General features: G+C 47.1%; 1 protein-coding gene across 2 annotated transcripts in view; it reads left to right on the forward strand.

The window, feature by feature from the left end:
* Nucleotides 1-209: 209 nt before the first annotated feature.
* ARFGAP3 (ADP ribosylation factor GTPase activating protein 3) overlaps nucleotides 210-17912 on the forward strand; it is a 49439-nt gene continuing 31736 nt past the window's right edge. The window contains exons 1-5 of one of the 2 annotated variants that reach the window (XM_027592969.2): nucleotides 210-406; nucleotides 6023-6141; nucleotides 12721-12793; nucleotides 14055-14186; nucleotides 15557-15640. In XM_027592969.2, coding sequence (XP_027448770.1) covers nucleotides 338-406; nucleotides 6023-6141; nucleotides 12721-12793; nucleotides 14055-14186; nucleotides 15557-15640 — 477 coding nt within the window. In that variant the 5' untranslated portion in view covers nucleotides 210-337. The remainder of the gene's footprint in view (nucleotides 407-6022; nucleotides 6142-12720; nucleotides 12794-14054; nucleotides 14187-15556; nucleotides 15641-17912) is intronic. The other variant, XM_027592968.2, reaches the window with a different exon arrangement.

A 17912-nucleotide genomic window follows, 5' to 3' on the forward strand; every position in this document is an offset into this window, starting at 1 on the left:
GCCTACCCAACCCCAGCTTCAGCCCTCCACAGCCCCGATCGAATCTCCGGACACTGCGGGAAGAAGGAACGAGAGGCTTCTGCGCACGCGCGGGCAGCGCCAGGGCGGGGCTCGAGCGGGCGGAGCCAGCCGTGCAGCGGAGCGAGGGCCGCGAGAAGAGAGGGGCGCGTGAGTTCCGGTTGTGGGCGGGTCCGGGGCGGGACCGGGAGGGGCGGGGCCTGGCCGTCGCGCGCAGCCCCGCCCCCTCGGCCGCCGTCTCTCTCCGGGAGGCGGCAACCGCTCCTGTTCCGACTTTCCCGGTTGGCCGGGCCGGCTGCGCCTCGTTTCTCTGGTGGCCATGGGGGACCCCAGCAAGCAGGACATCCTGACCATCTTCAAGCGTCTCCGCTCGGTGCCCACCAACAAGGTAACGGCCTTCGGGCGTGTTCAGCCTTGCTGGGCATCCGTGCCGAACCCCGCGGGCGGCCCCCGCTGCGGCAGTGGCCGCGGCCGCGGGAGGAGGAGCCGGCCCAGCCTGTGACACGTCGCACTTGCGGCCGCGGCGCCTGGGCCTCGTCTGGGTCTGGGCCGCGCGCCGCCCCCAGCCTCAGCAAGGAGGAGGGGAGGGGGCGCACACCGGGGTCCTGGGCGGGGCGGGCACCTGGGGGTCCCGGGGGCGGGAGGCGGCAGCCTCGGGGGGTCCCGGGGGCCGGGGGCACACACTTGTGGTTCCTGACACCGGGCGGGGGAGCACACACGGGGGCTGCTTTTGGGGGTGGCGGAGTGGACCCCGTGAGTTCCTCAGACAGCTGGAGGCGAGCTCGGGGACCCCCCCCCGAGAGAGGACTGGGGTGCACCCACAGGGGCTCCTGTGAGCGGGGCCGACACCGCAGGCCACCTGTGACCCAGCTGGGAAGCACGCACCGGCCCAGAGACTCCGGCTGGCAGCGCTGGGCGCTTGGGAAAGCTCGACTGGCCCCCTCGACACCCTGGAGCTGACCTCCGAAGTTCCCGTGGGGTGCCTGTGGGAGCCTGCTTGGTCCCCTGTGCCCTTTGATGGCAGCCTCAGTTTCCCTGTCTGATAAGGCGACTAAGTGGTCTCTGCAATGGCTTCCAGCTCTTTTCTCTTGCTAAGAAGGCCCACCACAGACCCTTTCTCCGTCTTCCCTTTGGGTCTCTTTTGGAGGTTGGGGTTTTCCTTTTTTTTTTTTTTTTTTTTTGTCTCCAGAGGTGGTTCTCCTCTGTGACTTTTACAACTTTCGCAACTGGCTGGAGATGTTGTGATGACACATCGGGCTAAAGTGACACCCCACTGAGGATCACAGGTCAGGCTGGAACCTGGAGAGTGCAAAGGGCTGTCAGTGTGTCAGCGTGGACTCTCCCTTCCCTTCTTGTGACAGGAGTTTGTCTGGTCCCCACCGTCACCTCCAAAGTGAACAGCTGTTAATGGTCATGGTCATGAGTCATGATGTCATGGCATAGAAAGATCCTGAGTTTTATAAAATTAGATGCCTTTAAGTCTTGGTGGAAGGGAGCCCATATTTTTACAGACTATAAGAGGAGTGAGAAAGGAAAGAGTTTATTGGAGGTGATGTCTGATGAGTGGAGGAAAGTCAGGAGGAGAAAGGCTTCAGGAATTCTCTAATGCTAATTTCTTTGCTGTTTTCTTGATTTTCAAGTTAAGATTAACCTGCTTGTAGGGAGTGGTTGCTGCGTAGCTAGACAAGATTAGGATCTGCAGTTAGCAGTGTAGAAGTTGTACTTTTTTGTCTGCTTTATCTCAAAACCAATGTGTATTCTCTTTGAATTCATCAAAGGAAAGTTGCCCTCTTTTAAATAAGAAGTCATTGTCTTTATGACACTTCTGAGGGACTTGTGTGGGCTTGCTGGTGACTCTGTTACCTTGGGCAGTTCACTTGACCACTTTGTACGTTCTTTCCTCCTCTGCAAATGGAGGCTTGAGCAGGCTCTAACTCAGAGTGTTATTGGGAGGATTAAATGAAAAATCCAAGAGAAGCACTTCAGAGCAGTTCCTGCACGTGCTAGTCGTCAATGACGTCAGCCATTTTTTGTTATGATCTTTACTACGAACAACGCCCCTGTGGAAAATTTTATACTCTGTAAAAGCATGTGGCAAAAATACTTTTCCAGTAATGTTCCACAGTCTCGTGCTACATTTCTTGATTAAGAATTTTCATTTGATTGTTAGTAAGAAACCATTACCTAAGTAAAGATGAATCTAGTTTTAATAATATGGAAGAGTTTGGGAAACTCTTGGGGAACAGGAAGCATTTTTCAGAAGGGGCTATAAAAAGAGCTGTAAGATACACAGGGAAGGTACTTCAAGAGGAACAACTGGGTTTACTTTTAGACTATGTTATCTGGTTTCTTCATCTCAAAGGTGATGAATATTTACTTGGATCAAGGTTTTAACCCAGAAGCGTCAGTGTTCTAGTTTCAGAAATCCTTCCTTCTCTCTATATGTTCCTTAGTTTTATCGCTTGATTGCTTGAGTTACTCTGTCAACAAGTATCCGTTGAGCAGCTGTAGTCAGCTGGGCACTCAGAGCAGTGGGGCACTCCGATGGAGAGGGACACCTCGGGGAGCTGCGAGTCTAGTGGGCGGAAGACGGATGACGGCCAACTCGGCCAGCCAAGCCATGTGAGAGGCAGTGTGGCGAGAGGTGAAGAGTGAGCTCTGGGGCATACTGCCTGGGGTCCAGTCCCCAAGATACCACTCCTCAGTGGTGATGCTTAACTTCGTAAGTCCTTAGTTTTCTCTAAAATAAAGATGAGAGGGACGCCTGGGTGGCTCAGTCAGTTGAGCGTCTGCCTTCTGCTCAGGTCGTGATCCCAGGATGCTGGGATCGAGTCCCGCATCAGGCTCCTTGCTCTGTGGGGAGCCTGCTTTTCCCTTAGACTGCCGCTCCGCCTGCTAGTGCTCGCTCGCTCTCTCTCTGACAAATAAATAAGATCTTTAAAAAATTGTTTAAATATAAAATGGGGATGAGAACTGCACTACATAATTTGCAGAGAATACAAAATGTGTGAGATGAAAATGCGGGGGCCCTTGTTTAAAAAGTGTTGAGAATGTCAAGATGAGACAGCAGAGCATTAAGCAACCAGGGGCTTTTCTAAGTGTGGGGCCCCGGGCAGCCGCACAGTTGGCACACATGCCCAACAGCTGGCCTAGATGGGGGCAATAAGAATACCTCCTTATAGGGATGTTCTGATGGTCCAGTTGGTCAGTAGCAATGCCTGACAGGGAATAAACACTCAACATTAGCTGTTGTTTCTCTAGTACTTATTCTCATCATTAGGCAAAGCAAATTGTTAAGCAGAGGCATTTCCTTTTCTTTTCTTTCCTTTTTTTTTTTTTTTTGGCGGGGGGAGGGGCAGAGGGAGAGAGAGAATCTTAAGCAGCGTGGAACCCGACGGTGGGGCTTGATCCCAGGACCCTGAGACCATGACCTGAGCCAAAATCAACAGTCAGGCGCTCAACTGACTGAGCCACCCAGGTGCCCAAAGGCATTTATTTTTCATCACCATAGGAAGTGATATTCTGCTTAGAAAACCATATCTCAGCTTCAGTTTGGGGTTGTATATCAAAACAAAGTGCAGTCCCCACTCTTAAAGCACAGTCTCCTACTCCAGCATTTGTGAGAGCCAGACTTGTATTTCCTATTGCCTCCTGAGCTCAGACCCCACAGTTGCCGATTTCCGCCACCCCTGCGGACTGCCCCAGTACCTGTACTTGGGTGTAGTGGGTGCTTGCTTGGGCCGGGCTCAGTGCTCAGCGCTCAGCTCAGGCGCGCAGGAGAGGGCCCCTGGCCTTGTGGAGCTGCATTCTGGCAATCCCTCACCTTAGCTGTGGATCAGGAGGGTGCTGAGGCCAGCAGGTTTAGAAGGCTCTCTGCTCTCTTCTCAGCCTTGCCACCAGACCACCTCAGGAGGGATGCTCAAGTCTTGCCTGTTCTGGGCTGTGCACCATCTCTGTTGTCACCCCTCTCCACAGGGCCATTTCCTACACAGCCTTTTGCCACTAATTGCCATTGAAGATGCAGTTCCTGGGCACCTGGGTGGCTCAGTTGGTTAAGCGTCCGCCTTCAGCTCAGGTCATGATCCCGGGGTCCCGGGATCGAGCCCCGCATCGGGCTCCCTGCTCCGCGGGGAGCCTGCTTCTCCCTCTGCCTCTCTCTCTCTCTGTCTCTCATGAATAAATAAATAAAATCTTTAAGATGCAGTTCCTGAGATTTCAGTTGCCTCTTGGACCCTTTTTTTGGGAAAACCTTTTGTATCCTGTCAACTTACAACTAATTGTCTTGCCTGCTAGACTGTGGGCTCCATACATGGGCTCTACGCAGGCTGACCCTTCCCGAACCACTTTTGTGCATGCCAGATACTTACTTGGTAGTAAGTGCACAACTATTAGTTGACAGAGTGGGGGGTTACAGATGGCTTCTTGCCGAGGGACAGCACATGGGCAGGGTTGGTCACACTGTCTGGTGTCCCTTGGAAGGGGATTCCTTGCTTTACGTGCATAGGGCATCTTCATTTCTCTGTCCTTCTCTCCCACTGCTCAGTGAGCTCCAGAAAAGCCAGCACATGGCCTGGCAGGGGGTAGGGACTCGGCAAGTGTTTGTGGAATCTGTGAGGCCAGATAGTTCTGAATAGCTCAGTGCCTGCCATAGTGTCTGGTATACAGCAGGCAATCAAAAAACACTGAATTGAATTGGATGGAAGTGAATGGACTGGCACCTTCCATGTCAGTTGTCTCTCCAACCCCACTGTTCATGCATGCTTAATGTGAGCCTGTCACAGTGAGGGGCTTTGGACAATCTGCTCATGTTTTCACTTTGGTGTTGCCCTCAAAAGGCCAGAAGCCAGATCTTTCTCGATGACTAGAGTTGGAACAGCCTTCACATAGGTGGCTCTGTCTATAAAGTGTATCTAAAATAAGGGGCTCTTTTTCTGGAAAAAAATGAAATATTCTCTTATTAGTGGAATTTTCTGACTTTATTAATTATAAATGGTGATTTCCATGACAAACTCTGTAGATCTTAAAGTCATTTTATGCTCCTGTTGCCAGATGCTATCAGATGAAGAACGTGTGGCTTCAGTCAGTGTTGAGGGAGGAAGGCCCTGGGTCTCACGAGGTTGCTGTCAACGCTGTCAGCTGGGGCTGCCCTCTCTGAAGCCTGGGGCTCCCGCTCCCAAGCTCGCTTATGTGGAGCTCAGCCGGCCTCCACTCCCCTTCACTTGGCTGTTGGACCCCTGGCCTCAGTTCCTCACCACTTGAGGCTCTCTACTGGGCTGCTCGTGAGTCCTCCAGACATGGCGGCTAGCTTCCCCCAGAGCTGGTGATCCAAGGGAGAGAGAGAGCAAGAGACAGAAAGGGTGCCACAGCGTCTTTTGTAACCTAATCTCGGAAATGACCTACTGGCACTTCTGTCTCATTATTGGTCACAGACCACCCCGCACAAGCGAGGGTGGCTCCCGCACCAGCTGTCGCGTCTGGCTGGGGGCAGAAGGAGTATGTGTGAGGGCTGCCACTGGTCAGAGGGCCGCAAGGCCTTGAGTGTTCCCAGCAGAGGGACATCCTGGCTGGTGTGCGCGGGCCTGGTAAGAGCCCTGTTGATGCTTAATGAATATGATATAATTATGCATAATACAATAATAAAAGAAAGTTAAGGTTTAAAAAAAAAATCTAGCTGAGTTTTTTTTTTAAGATTCTATTTGAGAGAGAGAAAGAGAGCATGGGCAGGGAGGAGGGGCAGAGGGAGAGGGAGAAGCAGACTCCCCACTGAGCAGGGAGCCTGATGTGGGGCTCAGTCCCAGGACCCTGAGATCATGACCTGAGCCGAAGGCAGACGCTTAACCACCTGAGCCACCCAGGCGCCCCTAGGTGAGCGATTTTGTAATAACCAGTTTAAAAGTGTAAAGGTGAAGTCCCTTTCAAGCTAAACTCTATATTGTATCCTGTGAAATGCCCCTTTCGGCTAATATGAATTAATTAATAACTGAATTTTGACATTTTCTTTCAGGTGTGTTTTGATTGTGGTGCCAAGAATCCCAGCTGGGCAAGTGTAACCTATGGGGTGTTTCTTTGCATCGACTGCTCAGGGTCACACCGGTCACTCGGCGTTCACTTGAGTTTTATTCGGTAAGTGTGTCTTCTCTTACCGCGGGTGGGAGTGATCCTGTTGTTTCACAGGTCTTTCCCCCCTTTTTCCTTCATGTTTGCTTTGACATCAAGTAGAAGGAGAGGCTGGCGATGAGTTATAGAGATTTAAATCTTTATAATTAGGTGAACAGGGAAAATGAATTATTTTCTCTTCAGTTACTATTCTGTAGAGCTCGGTGTCAGGGACCTGAGGCCACAGTGCTGACGACGGAGTCTAGAATGGAGGATTTGAGACATTCTTCTTCTCCCTTTATCACCTTCTAATAACCAGCAGCTCAGAGGAATCTTACTGTGACACGCTCATGATAGAAGGGGATTGGGGTGCTGTGGGTCCATCACACGCCCCATCAGGAGGAGAGCTGATGTAAAGAGCGAGATGCCCTCATTATAGCATGGGTATGCGTCCAGCACATTCCTGCAGCCCTGGCTCCCAGGGTCACTGATCTCACAAAGCCTGAGTGGGTGACTTTTGTATGAATTTTAGTGGCAATTTCAAATGCTTGTAGAAAGAAAGTCTTTCTTTTTTTATCTGCAGACGTGGGCTGCATTGGCTTCTTCTGGCAAGTACATATCTTCTACTCAAACAGTCTGGTAGTAGCCTTGATGGGGCTTTGGTGTGTACCCCCTTGAACACACCCTACCGTCCAGTCGGGGGGCCGAAGTGCCCTTGTGTAAAGTAATATAAATGGAAATAATAAAAGGTTCCCTAGGAAGGCTCAGGACTTGGAAGCTGAGCAAGGCCTGCACTTGAGCCCCCATGGGCCTTGGCCAGACCATGTTCTGCAGGGCACCCCTGAGCAGCCCTGGCTCAGGTCTCCATTACTGCTCACCCCTCTAACCAGTTCATCTGTTCCCCTGCCGCTTCTTTTTCCAGGGAAGGAACCAACAGAGGCAGGCAGGCTCTTTGGAATTGTGGCGAGCAGTTTTATTTTGTATTATGACTTAAGGAATATTGATACAATGTGGTTACTCTGAAGAGCATTAGTTCCGGGGATGCCTGGGTGGCTCAGCTCAGGTCATCATCCTAGGGTCCTGGGATCAAGCCCCCACATCGGGCTCCCTGCTCATTGGGGAGTCTGCTTCTCCCTCTGCCTGCCACTCCCCTTGCTTGTGCTTTCTCTCTCTCTCTGTCAAATAAATAAATAAAATCTTTTAAAAAAGGCATTAATTCCTCTAAGATAAAATCAGTTATAATTTTTTTTAAAGATTTTTTATTTATTTATTGAGAGCGAGAATGGTAGAGTGAGAGCACGAGAGGGAAGAAGGTCAGAGGGAGAAGCAGACTCCCCGCCGAGCAGGGAGCCCGATGCGGGACTCGATCCCGGGACTCCAGGATCATGACCTGAGGCGAAGGCAGTCGCTTAACCACCTGAGCCACCCAGGTGCCCTAAAATCAATTATAATTTTGATGAGATATTTCAGATGATGGCATAAAAACTGTAGTAAAAGTAATAGCTTAATTTTCTTTTTTAATATATTAACTTAAAAAAACCTTTCCTGTTGTACTTTCATGAGTTCTTTTTTCAGAAATCAGTCCATAGAGGCATGATGGGCTAAATATTTATAGCTGTATAACTGCATAAGTAAGTAATTAGAAAAGGGAGTTCTTTTGCATGTTCTTCCTGGTTTCAGAGTATCTATCCATTTCTTGTCTTTTCTTTTTTCTTTTTTAAAGATTTTTAAATTTTTTTATTTATTTGACAGAGAGAGAGACAGCGAGAGAGGGACCACAAGCAGGGGGAGGGGGAGGGGGAGCGGGAGAAGCAGGCTGCCCGCGGAGCAGGGAGCCCGATGCAGCGTTCCATCCCGGGGCCCCGGGACCATGACCTGAGCCGAAGGCAGACGCTTGATTGAGCCACGCAGGCGCCCCGTCTTTCCTTTTCTCGTAGAGACGCTGGTCCCAGAACATTTTGAATACACTCTCCTGTTCTTGTCTTTTTTTTTTAAATGTTGAGGTATTGACTTGCCAAGGCAAGTTTCTTTTTAATGTCCTCCCCCACCCCCCGGCCCCTGACCAGCCCCCGATCGGTTGTTACCAGTGAACATATGACAGTTTATAACTGGCTGCCTTCCTGTGTTCTTCCTCTCTTCCTCTCAGCTGAATCCCGCCCATTATAATCTGGCCTTCCCTTTGCCTCACCACCAAAGCACACCTCCAGTTTAAACCATTCCAGGAAATCTGACGTGTTCCCGGGTGAGGGAAGGACCGACCGGAAACCTAATGAGGCTAGACAGCAGAGCCTGCTTGGGCTGCTGTAGTTTTAATGACTAGCCTTTAAAAAGTCAGATAAATATAACCATGAATCACAATGTTTATAAGTGATTCAGAAACGGTTGTTAAAAAATCCTGTGTAACTGGAGGGCAGCAGTCTAGGAGTTGGGCAAGAGTACGTCAAGGATGATAAGGGTAGGATTTTTGTTTTTAAGAGGTGGAGGTTTGCTGTTGAGACATTTCTTATTGGTTAAAACAATTACAAACATTAGCTCAGTGGGAAAAAAAATCCAAGCAGTCCCAAAGCTCATAAAGTAAGAAGTGAAAAGTCCTTCCTCTCAAATCCCTTTCTCTTCTTCTTCCTCTCTCCCCGCGACCAGACACACACATACACACCCACACACACCCCCACGCTCACTGTTGTGCTCCCCAGGCATGAACAGATGAACATTTTGGCTTGGGTGGAATGTTTATTTAAATGGAGATTTGGGTTTTTTCAAGTCAACGGTTTTACAAAGGAAAAAATGTATGAACTGTTGCTTTTGCCAACCAACAAGGGAAAGGTGGGTTAGGCATCCACAGAAATGGCCAACCACCACTTGGAGCAGAGTGGACGTAACCGGACTGGCCCCAGCCCACCGCCGCCTGGGGCTTGCCCTCTGCACCATGCTCCTCTCCCTCCAGCTCTGTTTCTTCTCAAGTTCACTGTTAAGTATTTCATGAGCTTAATGAAAGGTGAATGGAATCTAGTCCTCCCTGCAGTGGGCTGGGGGGGGGGGGGGCAGGGACAGGCTTAAATAGAGCATGAACAAGAGGACAGACTGTCAAGTGCCACCCAGGACATGGAAACAGTACTGCATCTACTTCTGAGGAAGGTTAGTCCAAATTGAAGGAGGAGGTAACACTTGGAATCAACTTCAAAATTTCGGTGAGATTTTGATAATGAAAACAAGGCAGGGGAAAGGAGGTCAGCACTCAGACTTTAAGGAAAGGTATAGAGACTGGAAAAAGGGACATGTGTAGTAGCTAATTTTTATATGCATAGGAAAATGAGGTGATAAAGGATTCCAAGGGCGAAGATTTGGCTGACATTTGAAGGGTCTTGACTGCCAGGCCGGAGCCTGTCCTTAACTCCCGAGGCATTGAAGGGTGAACACGGGCAGTCTGGACTGGGCCCCAGGCGCAGCAGGTGCCCACAGACACTGGCCTGGCTGTGCTCCTTCCCTCTCCTTGTCACCGTTTCCTTCCCTTGAAGGAAGGGCCAAGTCGTCTGGGTGCCTGCCCAGTGGATGCGCGAGGACAAGGTCTTGTGATGTGAGTGTAGGAAGGCGACATCTCCCATGGCCTTCTATTGAGCAGTCAGGACAGTTAAACAGCTGCCTGCCTGGAAGCTGTTCCCGGGTTTGTCTGCGAGGAAACATCTAGATTAACTGTGATAACAGGGTAAAATTCCATTTAAAACTTTTTTTTTAAATTTTTTTATTAGATTTTATTTATTTATTTGAGAGAGGGAGAGACAGAGGTAGTGCGAGAGAGCATGAGTGGGGAGGAGAGGGAGAAGCAGGCTCCCCACAGAGCAAGGAGCCCGATGCGGGACTCGATTGCAGGACCCCGGGATCATGACCTGAGCTGAAGGCAGATGCTTAACCAACTGAGCCACCCAGGTGCCCTTAAAACTTTTCATTACATGATAACTTTGTCATGATTATTTGGTGAGATTCCTTCTGATTTCTAAAATCTAAATGTTCTACTTAACGAAAAAATACTGACTTTGGCAGCCACTAGTGAAGCTAGTTCATGCAGGTTTGTTTTTTTTTTTTAAGATTTATTTATTTATTTATTTATTTGAGACAGCAAGTGAGCACGAGGTGGGGAGGGGCAGAGGGAGAAGCAGAGTGAGAGCAGGGAGCCCCATGTGGGGCTCGATCCTAGGACCCTGAGATCGTGCCCTGAGCCACGCAGGTGTCCCTAATTCACGCAGCATTAAGGAGGTCCTGTCTTGACCATAAGAATTGTAGAGGTCGGGAGAAACCTGTTTTCTCATTTACCACGTTGGTTAACTAGAGCTACTTCGTTAAAAGGGCACTAATTCTTCAAATTTTCTTAACTTCCTCTGCCTTACGTTTTTCTTAGCATTGTCACAGACTATTTATTACCTTTCACACATGTCTTAGTCTAAATTAAAGGTAAGAAATAACCTGCAGTAAGTCACCTCCTCGTATCGGGCACTCATGAGTAATGAAGCTTCCTCTTAAGACTGACTTGTCACAGTCCACTAGCATCAAAACCTTTTCTTTTGAAAGTCCGATGTAATGAGAGAGAATCCCTGGAAGGCCAGGTCAGGAACAGTTAGTTGTAATCTTCATTTCTAAGGAGAATGTAGAGAAATATTTGGCTTTATTTTTTTTTTTTTAAAGATTGTTTAAGACCAAAAGTTTTAAGGCTGAATAGCCAACCTGAGGACTTGCAGCCCCAATTTTAGGACATAATTAAGGCAGCCCAAATTCAGATACCCGTTACATGCTTGTGGTAGGAGTGTGGCAAAAAAAAATACGGGACATCCCTGTCCTCTGGAGCTTGCTGCTTCTGACACAGTGTGATGGGGTTAACATGGTCATGGTGATCGTGATGCGGAGAATTTTAGCCATATGGGATTTCCCGTGAGCCAGGCACTTTCTAGATATAAGCTCATTTGATTCCTACAAGAATGAAATAGATCATATTATAATGATCACTGCTTTGCACATGAGGAAAGTAGGCACAGAGAAGTTCAGTAAGTTCTCCAAAGTCATACAGCGAGTCATGGCAGAGGTAAGATTTGTTCTCTCTCAGTCGGTCTCCAGAGACTGTGCTGGTAACTGCCACCCTATGACAGAGTGGGATGGGGCTGGTGTCTGACTTGGACTGAGGGAGAGCCATGGAAACGGGACTGAGCAAGATATATCAATCAGAAAAAGGATTTCAGAACAGGGTATATAGTTTAGTCACATTGCTTGGTCCTCAAGTTCTTCAAGATTTTATTCTTGTCTTTGGGAAATCTGTTGCTTATGAAGGGTGGATTAAATTTTACTTTTTATGTATTGCTGTGAAGTGGATGTGTCCTATGGATGTGTGATAATAATATGTATTAGTATTATTATTAACCTTAAGGTAGCTATTGGCTTCAAAATAACATTGTAACATTTACAAAGGTTAAGCAATACAAAGAAGCATAGAAATTAGTACTCGGAGGCGCAGCATAAAAGGAGAACTTTCGTGAATCTGAAACCTCTTTCTACCTTCCTATTTTGTACAGGGTACTCTACCTATACCCGTTAAAAAATGTCCACATTCTGGGCGCCTGGGTGGCTCAGTTGGTTAAGCAACTGCCTTCGGCTCAGGTTATGATCCCAGGGTCCTGGGATCGAGTCCCACATCAGGCTCCCCCTGCTCTGCGGGGAGCCTGCTTCTCCCTCTACCTCTGCCTGCCATTCCCCCTGCTTGTTCTCTTTCTCTCTCTCTCTCTCTCTCTGTCAAATAAATAAATAAAATCTTAAAAAAAAAATGTCCACACTCTTTTACAGTTAGTGTGGGACAAGCTGTTGTTGAATACGGGACAGCCTTGCTTTTTGCTTATACTATGGATTTGATATAAAGACTTCTAACGCAGTTGTACTGTCATTTCTTGCTTTACAGTGATCACTCGGAGAACTTCCATTGTTGAGAAATACAGTTATTGCCTTTCCCTTGCCCTGATCTGGTCTCAGATTACAGATAAGTAGGGCATAAGGTGTGGTCGGGGAGAAGACACTTGGAGTTTTCCCTTTAAGAGTACTAAATCCTGAGTTTTCTCCCCTCCCTGATGGTGGTGACGTTGGGTAGTTCCCTTCCACCCGATGATAAGGCTGTGAGCATCCCGAAGGCTCCCGTTAGGGGTCACGCTGGAGAAATGGATAGCTGATGTGAAAAATTCAAGCAGAGACACGTTACCGATGTTTAGATCGGAAGCCACTGAGGATGCGAGGCCAGGAGTCAGAGTGGTTCTGGCAGCCCCAGGGAGCTTGTCATGTCCCTGCGCCCTAGAAGAGAAGCTGGCTGGAGTCCGGGCAGCACAAGGTGCTGCTGGCCTGGCCTGACCCACCTGTGGTCAGGTGTGGAGGGTTGCGGGCAGCCGGCCCACTGGACACTTGGCCACTAGGAAGGACGAGGGGGGCTGGAGCTGCAGGCCCAGCGTCCCATGTCGCTGTTAACACGAACCTAGAAGTCTTCAGGATCCGGAAAATCACGGAACTCTTGTCTTCCAAAGTGTAGTGGCTTGATTCTGGGGGAGAGATGTGTTAACGTTTGCGAATATTCTTTCCATTTAGATCTACAGAGCTGGACTCTAACTGGTCTTGGTTTCAGCTGCGATGCATGCAGATTGGAGGAAATGCTAACGCAGTAAGTTCATCTCAGATGTGCTGTTTCCCTTCTTGAATAAGTGTGTGTTAGGCTAGGAAAGAAGCTCGGTGTGTGCATGTATGAGCTTGGTGGGGGGGCCCTATCCGATAGCAAAGGCTGGAAGGGGTTGGCAGTGGATGGCCCTGGTGACTTGCTTATCCTCAAATCTGTGAAATACCCTGTCCACACAGAGCTCTGGGCTAGGTGTGGGGATATAGTGATGAACAAGACAAACAAGATCCCCATCCTTAACTTAGTAATTTCTGGTTAAAAAAATAACTTTTTAAGTGTCCAATTAGCTTAGTTTTACAAGAGCAGATTTCCTTAACCCCTCTTACAAACCTAAATAAGGATCCTCAAATGTGTAAAACTTCATTTACAAATTTCAGTATATCTGATTAATCAAATTGGGTTGCTCATACAGGTTTTTAGAACACCTAGCTGAATTAAAATATGAGTTCTGTAATTGATGTCTGTGTATATGGACCCTTAAGAGGTGCTTGAACAGTTTCCTCTAATTGTTTAAGCATTTGTTTTACTGCCTTGCTTATGCTGCAGTCTCTGTTCATGAAGAGATAGTTTTGGGCAAGGTGAGGGTCAGCATAGCTCCACTAATTGGAATAACCAATTCCAATTAGTGGAATTCCAATTGAAATGAATTTCTCATGAACTAAAAGTAGTCCAGAGTGGAAAGTGTCCCCTAAAGTAACAAAATAAACCGGAATGACAGAGGTGCTTTAATGGAGGAATGAAGGGCCAGCAATTTTATTTTGTAACGCTAGTCTCATGCCCAGTTTTACCGAAATACTAATGTTGCATGTGTGGAAGGCATTCCTTTTACAAGAAGAGGTTTATATTGAATTGTGTGGTTTTATTTTACTGTATTTTTTTTTAAAGATTTTATTTATTTGACAGAGAGAGACACAGCGAGAGAGGGAACACAAACAGGGGGAGTGGGAGAGGGAGAAGCAGGCTTCCTGCTGAGCAGGGAGCCTGATGCGGGGCTCGATCCCAGGACCCTGGGATCATGACCTGAGCTGAAGGCAGACGCTTAACAACTGAGCCACCAGGCATCCCTAAATTGTGTGGTTTAAATTATTTTTGTAAAATAGTGTAGTTTAATTTTGTTTTCATTAGTATTTTCTAGCATATTTCTAGCATATTGATATAATAGTATTTTCCTTCACAACATGAAGCAGTGTTTTCGGTCGTGTTAGATTTAATGCAGTATTGCTATTAATTCGTGTGTTTTCCTCTGTAGTCTTCTTTTTTCCATCAACACGGCTGTGCCACCAATGACACCAAGGCCAAGTACAACAGTCGTGCTGCTCAGCTCTATCGGGAGAGAATCAGGTCGCTGGCCTCCCAGGCAACACGGAAGCACGGCACTGACGTAAGGCACTGGCGGGTTGGATTGTCTCCTTCAGATGAACAGATGAACATTTGTTTCAGTAGAAAAAGTGGTTTGAACCATTTCGGACAGTAAAACCTTCTAACAGGATTCTCTTGCAAGGAAACAACCTGTAGCTGCTTCTCATTGTTCGTGGAAGTTACGCTCTGTGAGGTTGCTGTGAGCCCTGAATTTGGAAATGCTGAAGCGTCACTCCTAGGGGAAATAGAGGGCTAGGTTCCTACGAGCTTCTGGTCACGACATTTCCATCAACACAGCAATACATAACCTTATTTTACATGTGCTTCTGCTTAAGGACACCTTATTGAATATATTATATGATTAAGTATATAATACTTAATAGCATATTGATACGATAACATTTAATAGATAACAGACACAGTTTAATATGTTACTTTTTTTTAAGATTTTATTTATTTATTTGACAGAGGGAGACACAGCGAGAGAGGGAACACAAGCAGGGGGAGTGGGAGAGGGAGAAGCAGGCTCCCCGCAGAGCAGGGAGCCCGATGTGGGGCTCGATCCCAGGACCCTGAGACCACGATCCGAGCCGAAGGCAGACGCTTAACGACTGAGCCACCCAGGCGCCCCAATTTAATATATTATTAATATATAATTATTGACTCATTGACATTGAACTCACTGCCCACAGCACTATATATGACTCATACCTGAATGAAGCTTACCTAACACTGTATTTTTTCTACAAGGCACATCACAGCCTCTGTGTGCTTAGGAGCCCTAGGTAGGACTTCAGCACTAGGCTTACGGCCCCTTTTAAACAGTGAAAACACCAACAAAGCACAAAAATGTGAAAAATGTGGCACTAAATAGGCCACGAAAAGGACACTTGTTTACAGTGTGAGAGCTAATGTGAGAAGGCAGAGCATCACCTTGTTCGATCTCAGCTGGGAACGTGTACCTTGGGTGGCTCAAATTCTTTGCTGATCTGCACACGTCTGTGAAGGACTGCAGACGTGTCTCAAGTACTGATTTGGGGGTCACGAGTAAATTGTGGCAAGTAGGTGGATTTGCAAATATGGAAACCACTGTTAATGAGGATTGAGCGTACTTTGGAACCTGCTCTTAGAAATTAAGTCCTTGATCTTTCCTTTTCAGAAACAGCTTGTGAATCTGGTACTTGACATCCTTAAGGTTTGGACGCAAAAGTGACTGGATTGATACATTACTAAAATGTGCTCAGGGGCCCTGCATAGGCCTGTTACTGACTGTATAATAGTGGAAAGAACCGATCTTTAGCAAACAGATCTCTAGAAAGGGAGTGAGACTATTAAATAAAACCTGTTAAAGCCAGGTGAAGGGCTAAGCAGAGCTTTATGTTTTTGTTCTAGCTCTGGCTGGATAGCTGTGTGGTTCCACCTTTGACCCCTCCACCGAAAGAGGAAGATTTTTTTGCCTCTCATGCTTCTCCTGAGGTATGTATTATGCTTTATACAATTTTAAAGTATGCTTACTCTTACATTCCTAAAGGGCGTATATTTAAATGTTTCACTTAGGAGACAGGCTAAGCTTCTGTAACAAACAACCCTGAAATACAGTCTCTTAATCAAGATAGAAATGAATTTCCATCAGCGGTTCTGAAGTTGGCTTTAACGTCCAGGGTTGAACGAGGGAGGGATTTATTTAGCTCTTCTCCACATGTCGGCTTCCATCTCATGGTCCAAAGTGTCTGCTCCAGCTCATGACCTTTCACCGCAATGGAAAGGGGACAAGCATCTAGGAAAGCAAGTGCCCCATCCTTTTACTAAAAAAAAATGTAGAGGTAGTGCACATCACTTGTGCTCACATCCTAGTAGCCAGAATTTAGTTGTACATAGATACCTAGCTGCCAGGGAGGCTGAGAAGTTATTATTCGTAGTCTGCCACAGTTTATCTGAGAACTCTGGAACTGACAAAGAATGAAGACTTTTTTTTTTTTTAATATTTAATTAAGAACATGCCAGCAGAGGTGGGGGGCAGAGGGAGAGAGAGAACCTCAAGCAGACTCCCCACTGAGCGTGGAGCTGGATGCAGGGCTCAGTCCCACACCACTCGGATCGTGACCTGAGCCAAAATCAAGAGTCGGACGCTTAACTGACTGAGCCAGCCAGGTGCCCCTAAACCTAAATTTTAATAGGGGTTTGAATCTCATTGTCCCAGTTTAGCTGTGTACATAGAAGGTATCTCAAGGCTATTGTAAGAATGAAGTCAGGGGGCGCCTGAGCGGCTCGGTCAGTTAAGTATCTGAGTCTTGATCTCAGCTCAGGTCTTGGTCTCAGGGCTGTGAGTTCAATCCCTGCGTTGGGCTCCCTACTTAAATAAAAGAATGAAGTCAGTACTGATGCAAGGAATTAGGAGCTGGCACCGAGTGAGCCTCCAGTAAAAGCGACCAGAACCATTGTCTTCATTATTGTGGTCTGATAGGAGCAACAGTAATCATCCCCAAATCACTAAGACTGGGAAACATAAGCCCTCCACAGCCTAAAATATTTCCTGAGTGGTCCTTTAGGGAAATGTGTGCAGACCCCTGGCTTAGAGCCTCAGGTGTCTGTTCACTGCCCTCCCTCCTCCCAGTCCCACTGGGGAGGGGGCACGTTTGCTTAACTGCTGTACAACCCATTCTTTAACCAATTTTCAAGTACAGACATGAAATTGCTGTCCCTTGATTTTTTTTGTTATTATAATGTGCACATACATGTTCATTTACATAGTACTTATTAGAAGTAGTTATCAACAAAGAAGGGAACAGAAAAAAGAAAAGATGAGGTATTCTGTCACAGTCTGCACATCTTGTTTGATAAGGAACAAGGTATAGAATATCCACAGGTAGTAGCTGGGAAGTATTCGGAATACAAACAACAGGCTAAAAGGAGGAGAGAGAGAGAAACAGTTTGATGTGGACGAGTGTTAGAATTAGCATTAACATGAACTCAGGTTGTTTTAGCGAGGCAGAGCTGGAACAATGTCAACAGCAAAATAATGACCATTTGGATTATAATCCAAAGAATAAAATAAATATCCACAAGTCTACACTAATATAAATAGATGATTGAATAAATAAATGAAGAGAAGGGACGATCTTCCTTAGAGAGAAATTCAGTCATGTATATATAGAGATAACTGCCCTTCAGGAGGTGGAGCTTCACCCCCTCCCCTTGAGGGCAACCAAACTTGGTGACTCATTTCCCAAGACTAGGGGATGAGAAGGGGAAAATGGTAATTTTACTGGAGAAAAGCCTGGTAGGCACTACCTGATTTATTAATGATTTGGTGACCGTAATTGAAGTGTAATTAACACACAGTGTTATATTAGTTTCAGGTATACAATATAAAGATTCAACAACTCTGTACAATACCCAGTGCTCATCAAGATAAGTGTGCTCCTGGGGCACCTGGGTGATTCAGTCAATTAAGTGTCCGACTCTTAATTTCGGCTCGGGTCACGATCTCATGTGTCGGGAGACTGAGCCCTGCATCAGGCTCTGCACTCAGCAGGGAGGCTGCTTGAGGCCTGTCTGTCTGTCTCTCCCCCTCTGCCCCTCCCTCCGCATGTGCACTCTCTCTCTCTCTCTCTCTCTCTCTCTAAAATAAATACATAAATCTTAAAAAAAAATAGGCATGTTTTAATACTATCTTTTGTTCCCGTTAATCCAGGTACTTAGAAGGTGACTATTAAATTATTAGCTTTTCCCCTGCTTTGAACTTTTT

Source organism: Zalophus californianus, chromosome 9 (genome assembly GCF_009762305.2).
Source record: "Zalophus californianus isolate mZalCal1 chromosome 9, mZalCal1.pri.v2, whole genome shotgun sequence".
Lineage (NCBI taxonomy): Eukaryota > Metazoa > Chordata > Mammalia > Carnivora > Otariidae > Zalophus > Zalophus californianus.